At 37.0% G+C, this 16,263-nt stretch overlaps 1 protein-coding gene across 1 annotated transcript; it reads right to left on the reverse strand.

The window, feature by feature from the left end:
- Window positions 1-3,032: 3,032 nt before the first annotated feature.
- Window positions 3,033-5,591, reverse strand: LOC114163688 (nascent polypeptide-associated complex subunit alpha-like protein 1). The gene is made up of 4 exons (XM_028047985.2): window positions 5,403-5,591; window positions 4,684-4,765; window positions 3,655-3,785; window positions 3,033-3,555 (listed from the first exon to the last, which is right to left on the reverse strand). The coding sequence occupies exons 1-4, from the start codon at window positions 5,460-5,462 to the stop codon at window positions 3,223-3,225; spliced, it is 606 nt and encodes a 201-aa protein (XP_027903786.1). The 5' UTR covers window positions 5,463-5,591; the 3' UTR covers window positions 3,033-3,222.
- Between the last annotated feature and the right edge of the window lie 10,672 nt (window positions 5,592-16,263).

Genomic DNA, 16,263 nt, shown 5'->3' on the forward strand with positions numbered 1-16,263 from the left:
ACAAGTTGATGTACCAAGGTATTCAAAATTAGGTCATTTTAGCTTGAACAAGTTTATACTACCCTAACAATGGAGAAGTTGACCCCGTTGCTTGTCAAGGAATACTTCTAATTTTTTAAAAACTGCCCACTCCAAAGAAAGCTAAATTACAAAATTATACTAAATTTATTTTACTTTTTTTTTTTACTTTTTTGTTTTAAAATACATTTTTGAGTAATAATTGAATATATATACATATATATATATATATATATATAGAAAAATATATAAAATTATTTTTTTAGTTGGAGATACTTTATTGTATATCAATTATGAAAACAAGATTTCCCCCATTATTAGTGGAGTTTGTTCCTTCCCTCAAAAGGGTGATATACATCATTATATAAAACAAGTGTGTCATATCACAAATTTAGAAAAACAAGCATCGTTTAAGGATCGACCAATCTTTGTACAACCTGATCTTTGTGTGTGGTGTTTGTTATTGGTTTGGATGAAGAAAGAAACAGAAGAAAAACAAAAGGAAAAGTGAAAAAGATGAAAGATGCAAGTTATTAGAAGATCTTTCTATATTTTTAGATAAAAGCCAATTGGGTGAAGATAAAAAGGGTGATGTGAATGATGTCATTAGGGTGAAACAAGGGATGTGTAAAAACAAATGAAACACAAAAAGCAAAACAAGAATCATCATCCTCAAAATCTGGTTGCTTTTTTCCATCATCAACATATATTTTTTTAATTGGAATCTTCTTGTCCTAACTTTTTGGGTACATAATTCGGCAAAATTATCAACAACAGGATAAATTAGCCAGACATGTTTTCACCTTTTTGGAACAAAATTAGCTACACAGGTTAAGATAAAACATAAGTGAAGAAACACTTGTGTTGCTACTTCAAAGATTAAATTATCTATAATATGTTTTTCAAGAAACTAATTTGTAAGATTGTGTCGTAAAAGTTGTGAAATGAAGGCAGACACGTAACAAAAAGAAACACAATTCAGATACCACAGAAATGAGATAGGTTCAGTTTAAAAATAAATAATAAAAGAACTTGAATTGTATTATTGACATAGAAAACCTGACTTTTCAACCCATAATGGTTGAATTTGGTATTAAGTTGACTTTATTAAATTTTAACCAGGGCAATGCAAGAGATATTATAAATACTGTTTTTTTATATATTTGCAATTTATAATTTTGTATGATGATAAATCATTTATATTGCAATATAAAGTTATTATTAATTTTTTTTAAGTAATGAAAGTTAATTTGAAATATATTATGAAAAAAATAGATTAATTGGATGACGTTAATATTTTTTTATTAGAAAAAAAAAACACTGTAAGAAATGTCTAAAAAGTATTCTTATTAAAAACTAACTCTTAAAAACATTTATCACTCAAATGATTTTTTTTTCTTTAGACACCTTTACTAGAATAACTTTTTTTTTTACAAAGCGCAAATATCTTAAGTAGATACAAACTTGCTAAAAACTTTGTTTCTAAACTTTGTTTCTGAACAAATTATGGAATAAAAGAACTATCAAAATGATACTATATTTAGACAAGCTTCTCAATAACCACTTATAATAAAGAAAAATGAATAAATTTATCTATAAATTAAAATTAGTTTATGATAAACTAATTTATAAAAACTCTCATATACAGCTCCCATAAAAAAGATTAAATATATACAAGTCTCCAAAGCAAATGCAAAAATCTGCAATAAAAATATTAACTTTATTGGTTTTAAAAAAAAAAATCCTCCAATTGAAATTGTGGTTTTCGCTATTGGAAGTCTATTATCCTGTATACAACTTACTCCTTTTATATGACTATTTTTCAACTTACACTAATTTAATAAATTTTGAGTCAAATTGCCCAAATAATAAGATAAGAGTGTGCATCATATGAATTTCTGGAATAAATTCCACAACTTAAACTACATCACTCAAATTGATTCCAATTTGTTCGGTTAATTCATTTTTTTTTTCACATTCAATTCAATCTATTCGACATGGGTTATTTGACTTGAGACTGATTTTTTTGAAGAACGTTGATTGCGGTGTGATTGGATAAACTTATATATGAATTTATTGTATAATATTTATTTTGGGTTAGGTGATTGGAATACAAAGCATTTATTTTGGAGTAACCTTTTTCACACAATGAAAACTTGTGAATTTCAGATCAAATAGAATGAAGATTTTATATTTTAAATTAGTATTTCTGTAATGAAAGAGTGGTGCCTGGTACTCTTGGATTGCAACCAGAAAAACTCATTTTTTATTGTTTTTGAACCTTCTGGGAAACTAATAGATTACAAGTAACTGTGTTTTAAAAATATTTCAAAATAGTCGTGTATAGACATAGAGGCCCATAATGTCGTCAAAACTAAAAAAGAGGCCCCATAACAAAAAGATACATTCAAAATGTCGAGTTTTCATTGCAAATAACAAATATTATCTTTGAAATGTGTTTAGATTTCACTTAAACCAATTTTCAGTTTCTGCTGAATACTTACTTAGTCAATATGTATGAATGACACTTCTTTCTAAATTTAGTTATACAGAGGATTCGTTTAAAGTCCAGCTGACTTGAAAACTTCAATAAAATGTTCTCTTTTTTTCAACTCTACTTGAATTCAAGTCAATTTAATTTCCATCCAAACACATACATGAAGCCTCTCCAGTCAAATCTTTTTACTATATATTTAGACAACGTAAAACATTTCTCTATAAACATCACGTAAGGGTCATAATAGTTTTATAAGTGCAAAAGTAAGAGAAAATAGTCCAATGGTTATGAAAGCCATTAATTTTCTAGTGAAAAACTGCTAGTGTTAGAAGATATGCACAAAGTATTAATTTTCCCTTTTGCTTTGTTTAAACTACTCAACTTTAAAAATTACAAGTCCTGGATAAATGCCTCCAATTATCTTTATATGACACAAATGAGGGAGGCTTTGTCATTGAAGTTATTAATTATCTTAAATAACAGCAACGCAGATGCTGTGTAACGGGAAGTATCTATATAACTGATAATTATGAGTGTCATTCTTGGCATTGAACATGCACTAGTCGCAAATGAGTCCAGAGTCTTTTCCTTAAACCGACAATTACAAAGATAATTGACAAACCAGTATTTCAAATTCAAGGAGAGCAAAAATTTCGATGAACAAAGAAAAATAGCTACACATTCCAAATTCAAAACATACCAAACCATTAATTAGTTAGCTCCATAATGGCAGCAACAATGTCACCACCGGCTGCCTTGAGTGCTTTAACAGCTTTAGGTCTTGACACACCAGCTTGAGTCATCACCAGCTCTATATCCTTGGGATCTACACCAGCCTCATCCACTTCCTCATCATCTTGAGCTATAGCAGAGGATTCAGGCTTCAATCCTACATTGCTTACATTAGGAGCCTTGAATTGCTCTGCTGCCTGAGTCTGTAGCTGTGAGCTCAAGTCTTCAATCTTAGCTTCCCCAAATATAATGTATGTATCAGAAGTTGGACTCTTGAAAACGTCTGGCTTTGAGATAACAAACAGGATCTAACAAAACAAGGAAGTACAATTCAATTATCAAAACAAGATAGATCTGAAAATCGGAAGACAGCATTGAAAAGTATAAAAGATGTGTCAAATGCTAACATTCTTGCTCTTCTTTACTGTCACTCGGCTGACACCCCCTACAGGTTTCATTCCAAGTTTGAGCATTGCCTTGCGACTCTTCTTTTCACTTCTGGTTTGCTTGGACCTACCAGATGCATCACCTTCTAGTCCTGCAAACAAAACAAATTCACGAATTTGGATTCTGATACCAGATTGAACAGGCCTACAAATTCCATCCATCCTATGTGTGACATTAGTATGACATTATACTATACATCTCAAGTCCCGTCCAAGTACAGAACAATCCTGATGGGAAGCACAGACAAGAGATGGGACATGTAATGCAACCTCAAAACACAGATACAACCAATTCTAAAAATACAAGACACGAGAAAGGCGGTAAATGTATAAAATGAATATAAAATACAAATCTTAAATCAAATGAAAGAGAAATAATGCTTTAAGAATGAGCATGTGTCATTGTAGACACACTAAAATGTCACTACATTATTGTGACATGAATTCAAAATTCGTTATACAATATATAACTTTAACAAGTATAATTAAAAATAAATAAATAAAATAATAATCTACTTGTAATTGAAGTGCCCAAATATTCAATTAGCATTTTAAATAAAGTGAAAGATCACGCTAATGCTACTGGTGATGTCTGAATCTAAAAAATGAAGGTATAACTTTACAGCCTATATAAGAAACTAAACTAAACTAAACTAAATTATAATTGAAAGTTTTTAAGAAAAACAATATTTAACTTTTTTGCAAACCATGATGATTAACACCTTTTATGCAGAGACTCTAAATAATATAAATGAAGTTGACACACCAACAAAAATTTGCAAGAGCTCGTTACTTAGTTAAAAATACAACAGGTCCATAGTATATCAAGACAAGACAAGCCCAATAATCTAATTGACCATTTACACTCTTTGCACTCGAAAACAATTCCAACCAAATTGTAGGAGGAATGCTACTAAGCCTTTGCGAGATGCAAGAACGAAGGTGAGAAAGTCATAAGCAGTCTCCAGTTAATCTCATTGACCAACTTACCTTCACCATGATCATCATCCTCTTCGTCATCATCGTCTTCATCTTCCTCATCGTCATCATCCTCGACTACAGGTTCATCATGCTACAAAAGATATTATTCAAAAGTTCAAAAATACTACAAAAAGGGGGCAAAAAGTAAGTCATTTCTCAGTAACATAAGAAAATATTTAACTATTAGTACCAAGTTATTAAGGAAAAAAGATTAATATTCAGTAATTGTACCATAAGTAACTGCTTCCATGTTAGTTTTAATTGTTCTTCTACTGTGGCTAGGTGTTTAGTTTTTCATGAAAGATGAATTTTTCTACTGAGTTTGGTTGGAACCTATTTTCCATATATACTAGTAACCCGCCCAAAAAAAATAAAAAACTCCCAATCGATTGCGCAGAAAAAGTTCAGCCCTGAACCAATCGAAAACCTAGTAATTTCATTTCTACTCTCTTTCTCATATTAAACTTCTGATCGGATCAACAATGAACAAACACAGAACGCAAACTGCATAGAAAATACAAACTATCTACTACCTCAATTTACTCTAATTAAACGCAAACCCTTAACAGTAACCAACTACAGCTAGTACTTCAGAGGCTACAGAACCCTAAACCAACTAATGATGAAAACATTGCACACAATTTAACTCAACTGAGTATTCCTAATCCAATACAAAATTAAAGTATAAAAACACAAGAAAGGGAAATAAAAAAAATAGCATGGATTACGAGTATCTTTTGCTGTTCGAGGTGTTGGGCGAGAAGCTCCTCTTGAGTTTGAGCCGTCATGGTGATTTGCCGTCAGAAAAAGGATTTCTGCAACAGTGATCCAACAAAAGACCAAGTATAACCTAAAACCCTAACACCAGCACTTTATATACCTCCAGTTAGGGTAACCCGATTAAAATTAAAAACCCATTACTTCCAATCCTATTTTTTGCCATAAAACTAGATAAATTGACAAGAGTCCATATGGAGTGTTAGGTTGAATAATTAAAAAAATAATAACTTTCATTAACATTTCACAATTTTATTAATATAATTTAATTTTAAAATTTTAAAATGTTATTATAATTTCTTTAACATTTCACAATTTTATTAATATAATTTAATTTTAAAATTTTAAAATGTTATTATAATTTCTTTAACATTTCATAATTTTATTATAATTTTACAATTTTGCCATAAAACTAGATAAAGTGACAAGAGTCCATTTGGAGTGTTAGGTTGAATAATTTAAAAAAAAAATCATTAACATTTCACAATTTTTTTAATATAATTTAATTTTATAATTTTAAATATTTAAAAGAATAATTTTTTAAAAGGTTCAAACTTTAGAACGTTAAAAATTTGAAACATTGCTGAAAGTAGTCGTCCCCGTTCTATGAAAATTTAATACTTTTTGAAAATAATTTATCTATCTATAACATATATAATTAAAAGGAAAATACAAATGAAAATGAAAATTAATGTCACGTATTATTATTAAAAAAATAATAAAAAAAAAAGTTCTCCATTAAATAAGGAAAATGGCCTCCATGGATGTCTATAGTGTGTTGACATGTAGTGTTTATCTTCACATATGCTTCTCTTTCTAGGTTTGAATATATTGGTTATATATTAACTACCTTGATATAAGGGATCAAAGTAAGGATGTCAAAAAAATTCATACCCACGTATCCGCAGATAAAACTCGCAATGGGTAGGAAACGAATATTAAAAATGAATACCCGCTACCTGCGGGTACGAGTATTTTTGATACTCGTATGTTAACAGAGCGGGTACGGGTATAATAGTATCTATACTCGTAGATACTCGTATCCGCTAAACTTTAATTTATAAGAATACCTCATATATATATATATATATATATATATATATATATATATATATGTGTGTGTGTGTGTGTGTGTGTGTGTGTATTAGTAAAACACATTGTGACCTAATTTTGTCTAAGCTGCACATCTTGTCTTATCTTCTGTCTTCATTTTTCCAACTTCAAGTATTGGTACGTTATCTTCTTCCAAGTACACCTGTTCCGATCCCAATCTGTTGATCAGATATTAGATCAAGAACAATTCTTCTTTCTTTACCTCTAGTAATGATCTCCTCGATTGATACAACAAATATTACGTGAATAATATGCTTCTCGGAAGTTCTCTCTAAAGGCAAAGAAAAAAGTCATGTCTTCCTTCACTTTATTCCATGCCTATATAGAAGTTTTTTTTATCAACCGCCTACATATCCGAGATTCATGATAGTCCTTGGTCCACTCCTATAAGTCCTTCTCATATCTAGGGAAACTGCCCTCAGTATTAGGCATTACTTCCAGGGAGTTTGTTTTTGTGGGCCACGTTTCTATTATTCTCTTATTTCCATTATGGGCCCATGTGCATTTGATCCAATAACTTCAGTAAATAATTTCGACCAAGGTGCAGGGAAATAGCGATTCATTGGAAAAATTAAGATATATGAAGGTGGGATCCCGAGCTCGGCTCCGACGTCATACTCAAGAGATCGGACATCCACCTCGGTCCTGACCTTGGTTCCGAGACAGCACACAGCCCTCCAACCCTTCATCGTGTTATCATGATTAAGGGTTGTCGCTCTTTTGGATCATGTTTCCTCTGACCGAGGTGTTGAAATGCTAGAGATAAAGGCTCATGTTGTACGAGATATGATATGACGCATTTGATTGGACACGCCTGCTTTCATTAATTATCCCCTACCTACTTTAACACGTGGCAACTATCGGATGCTTCATTTCTATCAACTTCTACGGCTAGGATTTGAACCCTAGATAACCGTTCTTCTCCCCCCAAAGTTTTATTGAATCCAGAAAACAAAAAGATAGTATTTTTATCTTACAACTGTGCATGCGTTCGTAACTCAGACGACTGCATTTCTTCTTTCGATTCGACTGCATTTCCTCTTTTGATCCTTGTTTCATACGCGAATCAGGTACACTTTGCTATTTTCATTTGGGCGAATGTTTATCTTGTTTAATCTTTCTATCTTTCTCTTGAAAAATCTTCAAATGTTTCTTGGTGAAACTGGTGTTGTCTGATGACTTTCAATCTGGCTTCATTATATACAATGCTAGCCCCCTTTCTCTTATTTTCTTCTAATGTTAGTTTCTCGGCGAAATTTGCATTGCAAAATCTAGACTCACCAAACCTCTTTAGAACATCTGATTTTTGAGAGGTTTTGGATTAAACCTTGTTTTGTCGTTGGTGGTTGGTGGTAGTTCTAGGTTGATAACTCTAACACATATTCTCATAGATTGTTGTTTTTCCTTTGTGAATCGTGTTTCCCTTTTATTTGTTCCAGACGTATCATACTTCTTTAAGTGGGGTGTGAACATTGGCTTTTTTTTTTAGGAAAGAAAAATTTCCCTAGGGTTTTGATACTAAATCGGGCTGAGATGACTTCTTATGATACTCAATATCCATGGGCTTCTTTAGCTTTAAAGAGAGAAACCAGTGGTTTTTGTTCTGAGAGAAGAATAAGGTTCTTTAGGGATAAGCAAGCTCTATGTAAGGGTGATGAAAACGATGTGAACGTCGGGTTATGTGAGCTGGATGAGCCTGTTTGTAGGGATGGAAGACTTCCCCCTTTGCAGACCTTCACCTTTATATATGCTACACTCTTTGAACGACTCGGCCTCCGTTTTCCTTTTAATGAGTTCGAAAAAGGATTATTAACTCTATTAAACGTCGCCCCCGCCCAACTTCACCCCAATAGTTGGGCCTTCATCCGCGCCTTTCAAATCTTATGTGGTAGTCTCGAAATTCGACCTACTCCTGCCATGTTCCTCTATTTCTTTGAGTTAAAAAGTAGCTCGTCTAGGCAACTTTGGGCCTCTTTGAATGGTGCCAGTGGTCGTGGACTTTTCACTCTATCTCAGTCATCTTTGAATGGGTTTAAAGGAATTTTTGTTAAAGTAATGGCGCCAACCCATAATCCTACCTTGTTGGAAGGTTTTCCTTTATACTGGACAAAACATCCATCCTTGCAAGGAGCTCGGCAGATGGACGTGTTAGACCCCGTAGAACAGAAGGGTTGTCAAGAGTTGGAAGGTTTAGAGGCCATCTTCGACACTCGTAAGATTTTAGAGCTTAAGTATCGCAAAGTAGACTTAAAGTTATTCATTGGTATACATCTATCTAAGCTTTGTCCGTTCTATAATCCTGTTTATTTTATGATATGATGAATTTTGTGTGAATTTTTGTGTGATGCAAACGAGCAAATGGCTCTATCTCAAAGAGACCTACTTCGCCGGATTAAGCAACAAGGAACTACAAAGGTCAGAACCAACTCTCGAACCCGGGGTTCCCCAATGAAGACCAATCTCGAGAGTGAACCTGAAAGTACTCAAAGTGACCCGAAGCTAAAAAAGAGGAAGAAAGGAGATCTACAACTTGCCTTAGAAGCGTCGGGTTCTAATGATCGCCCCGTGGAGGTCACGACAAAGGGGAAAGAAGGCTCTTTAGGTCAAAAGGGTGGTTTTTGGGATGAAGATTTTGCACATTTGGCCCATGGCCGAACAAGGAATTATTCTGCCGCTGATGAGAAAATGCTATCTAAAGGCAACTCAACCTCCGTGTATGAAGGATTGCTTCGCTCGTTGCATCAAGCTGAGGCATCCTCTATCTTCCTAGTTGATCGCTTGGAGTCCTCGGAAAAGAAAGAAATGAAAGCGATTGGGGATTTGGATGTTGCTCAGAAAGAAGTGATGCAACTCCGCTTCGAGCTGGATGAGTTGCGGAAGACCTTGAAGGAGAAAGAAAATGAGTTGTCAACCTTAAAGACTGAGTTTGACGAATTGACCCCAAAGGTTCAAGTTTATGAAACTCAAGTTACTAGCTTGACTGGTCGTTGTCAGATTTTAGAGAGTGAGAAAGAAGAGCTCGCTGACCAGCTTTGCTCCACTCTTAAGCAGGGATTCCAACTGGCTCTAGATCAAGTTAAGGTTCTCTGCCCTGAAGCAGATATATCCAGTGCTGATATAACTAAGGAGGTAGTTGATGGATAACTGGTGGAAATTGCTGAAGAATAGAAAAATGACTTTGTAGTTGTAATTGCTTTAGCTTTGAACATCTAATTTCGTTTTTGGTGTGTATGCTATAACTTTGTACTCTATTATTTCGTTTTTTGTGCGTATGCTATAACTTTGGACTCTATCACTTTAAATTTAGAACATATTTTGCACGTTTCAGCTTGAGGTCAATAGTGAAATCATAGAAAAAAAAAACCCAATTTGAAAGCCTAACATACTAACATACTTGAAAAAATAAAAACTAATCTTACGCGATTGCATCCCTACCAAATTCATTAGAAAGATCGGACTGATATCAATATTTAGTGTACTGAGGTCGGTACCAAGCACATAGAAAGGTCGGACCAGTGTCAGCCTTCAGCGTACCGAGGTCGGTACCAAGCACATAGCAAGATCGGACCAGTGTCAGCCCTCAACGTACCGAGGTCGGTACCAAACACATAGCAAGGTCGGACCGATGTTAGCCCTCAGCGTACCAAGGTCGGTACCAAGCACATAGCAAGGTCGGATCGGTGTTAGCCCTCAGCGTACTAAGGTCGGTACCAAGCACATAGCAAGGTCGGACTGATGTTAGCACTCATCGTACTGAGGTCGGTACCAAGCACATTGCAAGGTCGGACCGGTGTCAACCCTCAGCGTACTAAGGTCGGTACCAAGTGTAACATCCCTGGCGTACCACGCCCAGAGCATGTCAGGTTACTACAGCCCGATGCACCCCAACCCCTCACCCTTCTCCGTCCATTCATACTGGGTGGGTTGTTGCCAGTGGGAATCGAACCCCCAACCTGACCTTTAACATCTCTGGCTCACCAGCAGATGCTACCAGTTGCGCTGCAGCACAACTGGTAGCATCTGCTGGTGAGCCAGAGATGTTAAAGGTCAGGTTGGGGGTTCGATTCCCACTGGCAACAACCCACCCAGTATGAATGGACGGAGAAGGGTGAGGGGTTGGGGTGCATCGGGCTGTAGTAACCTGACATGCTCTGGGCGTGGTACGCCAGGGATGTTACACCAAGCACATAGCAAAGTCGAAACGGTGTCAGCCCTCAGCGTACTGAGGTCGGTACCAAGCACATAGCAAGGTCGGTCTGGTGTCAGCCCTCAGCGTACTGAGGTCGATACCAAGCACATAGCAAGGTCGGACCAGTGTCAGCCCTCAGCATACCGAGGTCGGTACCAAGCACATAGCAAGGTCGGTATTTATTAATCATAAAAATCTAGTCATAACTTGAAAAAACCCACCTCGTTAAAAAACCCTCCGGTTTTCCAGATTGCTCGGAGGGAAAAAGAGTGTGGGGTTTTTATTCAATCATAGCAAGTATTCGGTTACAGATGCGCGAATGAAATAAAGAATGAAAAACTCTTAACTAAAGTAAAACCGTAAGTTTGTTGCGTTCCAGGTTCTTGGAATGGTTATCCCGTCCAAGGTCTCCAATCTTTATTCGCCCCCTGCAGGACCGTGTTGACTCGGAAGGGGCCTACCTATTTAGGTGAGAGTTTATCTATTATTTCAATTGCATGAGCTCGTCTGAGGACCAAGTCATTTACCTTAAAATCCCGGGGTCTGACTTTGGTTTTGTATCGTCTCTCTATCCGTCTCTTTGCCGCTTCACTTGTTATCCTCGCTAATTCGCGGACCTCCTCCAAGGCATCTAAGTTGGCTCTGAGGCCTTGCTCGTCGTTGCTTCGTATCAAGCCAGAAGACTCACTTGCTGGATGACCAATTTCTACAGGGAGGAGGGCATCAGTTTCATAGACTAGGCTGAAAGGGGTTTCTTGTGTCGTCGATTGATGGGTTATGTGATATGCCCAAAGGATTCGAGGGAGCTCGTCAGGCCAGGATGTCTTCACAGTTAATATCCTCCTTTTAAGTGCTCTTAAAATGACTTTATTTGCTGCTTCCGCTTGCCCATTGGTCTGAGGGTGTTCCACTGATGAAAATTGTTGCTTGATTCCCAACTCACTACATAATTTCTTGACTTGAGAGCTCGAGAATTGAGTCCCATTGTCTGATATTATGCGATGAGGTACACCGAATCTACAGACAATGTTTCTCCATATAAACTTTGCTATTTTCTGCCCTCTGTTCTATTGCCATCATTGCAGTTTGTCCACATATATTGATTCGTAGGGCTATCAACGTCTCCTTTATGACCGACCTTTGTTGTCCCGGCTTTGTGCAACTAGCGAGTTTAAAGAGTAAATCTGCTCGATTGTTTTCTTGGCAGGGTACATGGATTAACTCGAAGGTGATAAAGGCCTTTGATAACGTTGTGATGTAATCTAAGTATCGCGCCAGTTGAGGATTTTTAGCAGCGAAGTCACCTTTCACTTGTCCAGTGGCCAATAGAGAATCACTCCTAGCTGTAAGATGTTTTACTCCCATTTCCTTAGCTAGTAACATTCCAGCGGCTAAAGCCTCATATTCAGCTTGGTTGTTGCTAGCCTTGAAGGAAAATTTGAGGGATTGCTCGATAAGGATGCCCCCTGGGCCTTCCAGAACTATGCCAGCCCCACTTCCTCTTTGATTTGAAGCACCATCCACAGATAACAACCATTTTGCAGGAGTTTCATTTGTCGGGCCGAGTTTGACAACCTCGTTTGTGGACGGTGGCAGAGTTAACTCGGCAACGAAGTCGGCCAAGGCTTGTGCTTTAATAGGGCCCCGGGGTTCGTATGAGACGTCATACTCTGCAAGCTCCATGGCCCATTTCACCATACGACCTGTCATGTCTAGCTTCTTTAAAACTTGTTTAACAGGAAGATCAGTCTTAGTAATGACACTGAAGCGCTGGAAGTAAGGCCTAAGCTTTCTTGCAGTGACCACTATTATGAGAGCTGCTTTCTCTAGAATCGGGTACCATTTTTCCGCGCCATGTAACAATCTGCTCACGAAGTATACCGGTCGCTGCACCCCTTCTTTTTCTTGTATCAGTACCGAGCTTATCGCTTGTTCAGTCACAATTAAATACAACTGTAACGGGAAACCTAACACAGGTCTGGTAAGCACAAGAGGTCGGCTTAGATATTCCTTTAACTCAAAGAAGGCTTGTTTGCATTCTGACGTCCATTGAAATTTCTCATTCTTCTTCAAACATTGAAAGAATAAGTGTCCTTTTTTGCCACTTTTTGCTAAAAATCGGGTTAGAGTGGCCATCCGACTTGTGAGCTGTTGCACCTCGCGTACGCATTTGGGACTCTTCATATTTATGATTGCCATGCATTTGTCGGGGTTTGCTTCTATCCCCCTTTCAGTCAACATAAAACCCAAGAATTTACCTGCTTTGACCCCAAAAACACAATTTTCAGGATTCAGCCTTAGCTGATGTTTGTTGATGGTGTCGAATAATTCCTGGAGATCTCTTGTGTGATCCTTTATGTTGGCGGAGGTGACTACCATGTCATCTACACAGGCCTCTACATTTCTTCCCAACATCGGTTGTAGAATTCTATCCATCATCCTCTGATACGTCGTCCATGCATTCTTTAGGCCAAAAGGCATCACCTGATAACAAAAATTTGCTTTCGATCCCATAAAAGCGGTTTTGTCTTCGTCCTCAGGGTGCATCCTTATCTGATTGTACCCTGAATACGCATCCATAAAGCTGAGTAATCCGCATCCAGAAGCTCTGTCTACCAACGCATCTATGTTTGGTAAGGGGTATGAATCCTTCGGGCATGTTGTGTTTAAGTTTGTGAAGTCCACACACATCCTCCACTTTCCACTAGCCTTTTTCACCATGACAACGTTAGCAAGCCATTCGAGATATTGTATTTCTATGATATGGCCCGCTTCCATAAGTTTTTGAATTTCTTCTGCAGCAGCTTCTGCTTTTTCCTCATTGAGCTTTCTTCATCTCTGAAATCTTGGTTTAATTTTGGGGTTAACCCTTAAATGATGAAAAATAAAGTCAGGATCTATTCCTGGCATATCCTTTGCTGTCCAGGCGAAAGACATAAGGTTGGAACGAAGGACGCGACAGAGATCAGATTCCAACTGCGGGTCGAGGTTGGTACCGACCTTCACTTTCCTTCCTAGAGAGATTTCTATTTCCTTTAGGTCTCCTGGTGGCTTAGGACCATATGTGTCATCAGAGGGCCTAGGATCGAGGTCGGCCTCCTGCTCCTTTGTAATGGGGAGAGAGGTTTGAGCTATGTTATAAGCCCTTCTTCTGCACGTAAGTTGTTCTCATAACATTTTCAAGCGACCTCTTGTAGGAGGATCACCTCCATTGTTTCTGACTGTCGTAATCGTCATATCTTACTCCAAATTAGTGGGGTAGGCTTTTGGTTTTACCGGACCCCACAGTGGGTGCCAATGTTCCGATCCCAATCTGTTGATTAGATATTAGATCAAGAACAATTCTTCTTTCTTTACCTCTAGTAATGATCTCCTCGATTGATACAACAAATATTACGTGAATAATATGCTTCTCGGAAGTTCTCTTTAAAGGCAAAGAAAAAAGTCATGTCTTCCTTCACTTTATTCCATGCCTATATAGAAGTTTTTTATCAACCGCCTACATATCTGAGATTCATGATAGTCCTTGGTCCACTCCTATAAGTCCTCCTCATATCTAGGGAAACTGCCCTCAGTATTAGGCATTACTTCCAGGGAGTTTGTTTTCGTGGGCCACGTTTCTATTATTCTCTTATTTCCATTATGGGCCCGTGTGCATTTGATCCAATAATTTCAGTAAATAATTCTGACCAAGGAGCAGAGAAATAGCGATTCATTGGAAAAATTAAGATATATGAAGGTGGGATCCCGAGCTCGGCTCTGACGTCATACTCAGGAGATCGGACATCCACCTCGGTCCTGACCTTGGTTCCGAGACAGCACACCCCTTGACATTCTTCTCTTTCCTTTCTTTGAAATTGAGCATATACATCAAACCCTATATAGATATATTGACGTCTATGGTATGTTTGTTGTCAAATGATGGAATCAAAATAAGTATACTTAGCACGTGACAGTTGAGGTTTATTATTTGTTTATTTTTCAGGAATCAATCGGAGGAAGTGGGCTTGTTGATCAAAGCACCAATTAAAGAATTTTCATGGTCTTGAACTTCATTTTATATATACTTTTATAATTATTTGGACTTGTATGAATTTGAGTTTATTTGAACTTTATTTAAAATTTATGACAATAATGTATTTTATTTTATTTTATTTAAATTTATGATTAAATATTTGTTTTTTAAATAATTTTGTAAATATCCGTGGGTACCTGTGGATACCCACGGATATTAAAAAAATAGGCAGGTACCTGCATAACGGATACCCGACGGATATGGGTATGGGTAGGGTACGGGGCAAATATTTATCCAACAGGTAGGGCACGAGGGCACTATTATCCATACCCTACCCGCCCCGTTGACATCACTAGATCAAAGGTATGAAACGAGAAGTATTAGACCAACTAAACTTATACACCTCGGATAGGACCTGTTAGCTTTCACAAGCCAATGATGTGTTGTTTAAACAATACGACGACAATTATAATAGAGTATTTATTAGCATTTATGAAGGGATATAAATGTTCTTAGAGGTAATTAATAAGAGTTGGGTATATAAAGGTGACTCAGGACTGCTATCATTACTGAAAATTACCATTCGTTGGAGCATTTGCAGGTACTTCCTGTGGTTCATTATATCTGACTTGGTGAGGACATCCTAATCTTGAAGACAAAGTATATCCCGACAAGTAACATAAGAATAATATCATACCTTACAAGAACAGTGACATCCATCGTGAAACTGAGGTATATTTGGAAGGAATGGTCTCAACAAAGAACATGGTAGATCAAATTGCAGCGTTGCAAGAGATTATAGAAGAGATTCGTCAAGAAATACATAGACAATAACCAATTAGAAGAAATAATGCGTAAGAATGCAAAAGAGGTCAATAAGATGCGAGAAGACAATTAGAGAATACACAGGTAGTTGGAGGACACATCTTGACGTGCGGAAGCATCACGTCAACAACAAAGTAAGGAGGTGAGGAGGAGGAAGGAGAGACAACATGGAGAAAAGAGTCACGGGCCAATCAGACTTTTGGAGGAGTAGGGAAGCCAAGACAACATCCCTTTGTAGATGGGATAATGGAGATAGAACTTCTCCCCAAGTGGAGAAGCCTTACTATGGATCGATAGACGGAACTACGGATCTTGATGAACATGTGACATCTTCACAACACTTGCGGGGTTGTACATATCAGATGATGCCATATGTTATCGTGTATTACCAACATTTCTCAAAGGATCGACTTTGAGTTGGTTCACTTGACTCCCGCCTCATTCAATATATTGCTTTGAAACATTGGCTACACGTTTCAAAATCCAGTCTCCCACCACCACGCCACGTGTTCAAGATGGGTTGGGTTAAAAAAACTACAAATTTGGCCAAAAATAAACTCAACCCACTAAAAAATTGGAGTTGAACCTGTGGTGTGCCGAGTTGGCTCACCAACCTACCCATAAATTCTAAATATTAAATTTATAAGTGGCCTAAATGTTATTCTCTCAA

Source organism: Vigna unguiculata, chromosome 1, assembly GCF_037176805.1.
Source record: "Vigna unguiculata cultivar grain cowpea cultivar isolate G323 ecotype 2 chromosome 1, ASM3717680v1, whole genome shotgun sequence".
Classification (NCBI taxonomy): domain Eukaryota; kingdom Viridiplantae; phylum Streptophyta; class Magnoliopsida; order Fabales; family Fabaceae; genus Vigna; species Vigna unguiculata.

Excerpts from the sequence above, each read along its gene's own strand:
- LOC114163688 (XM_028047985.2), bottom strand. The coding sequence starts at position 5,462 with ATGACGGCTCAAACTCAAGAGGAGCTTCTCGCCCAACACCTCGAACAG. Across the intron at positions 4,766-5,402 it reads TCGAACAGCAAAAGATACTC|CATGATGAACCTGTAGTCGA; the intron begins GTAATCCATGCT and ends TATCTTTTGTAG. Across the intron at positions 3,786-4,683 it reads GGATGATGATCATGGTGAAG|GACTAGAAGGTGATGCATCT; the intron begins GTAAGTTGGTCA and ends TTTTGTTTGCAG.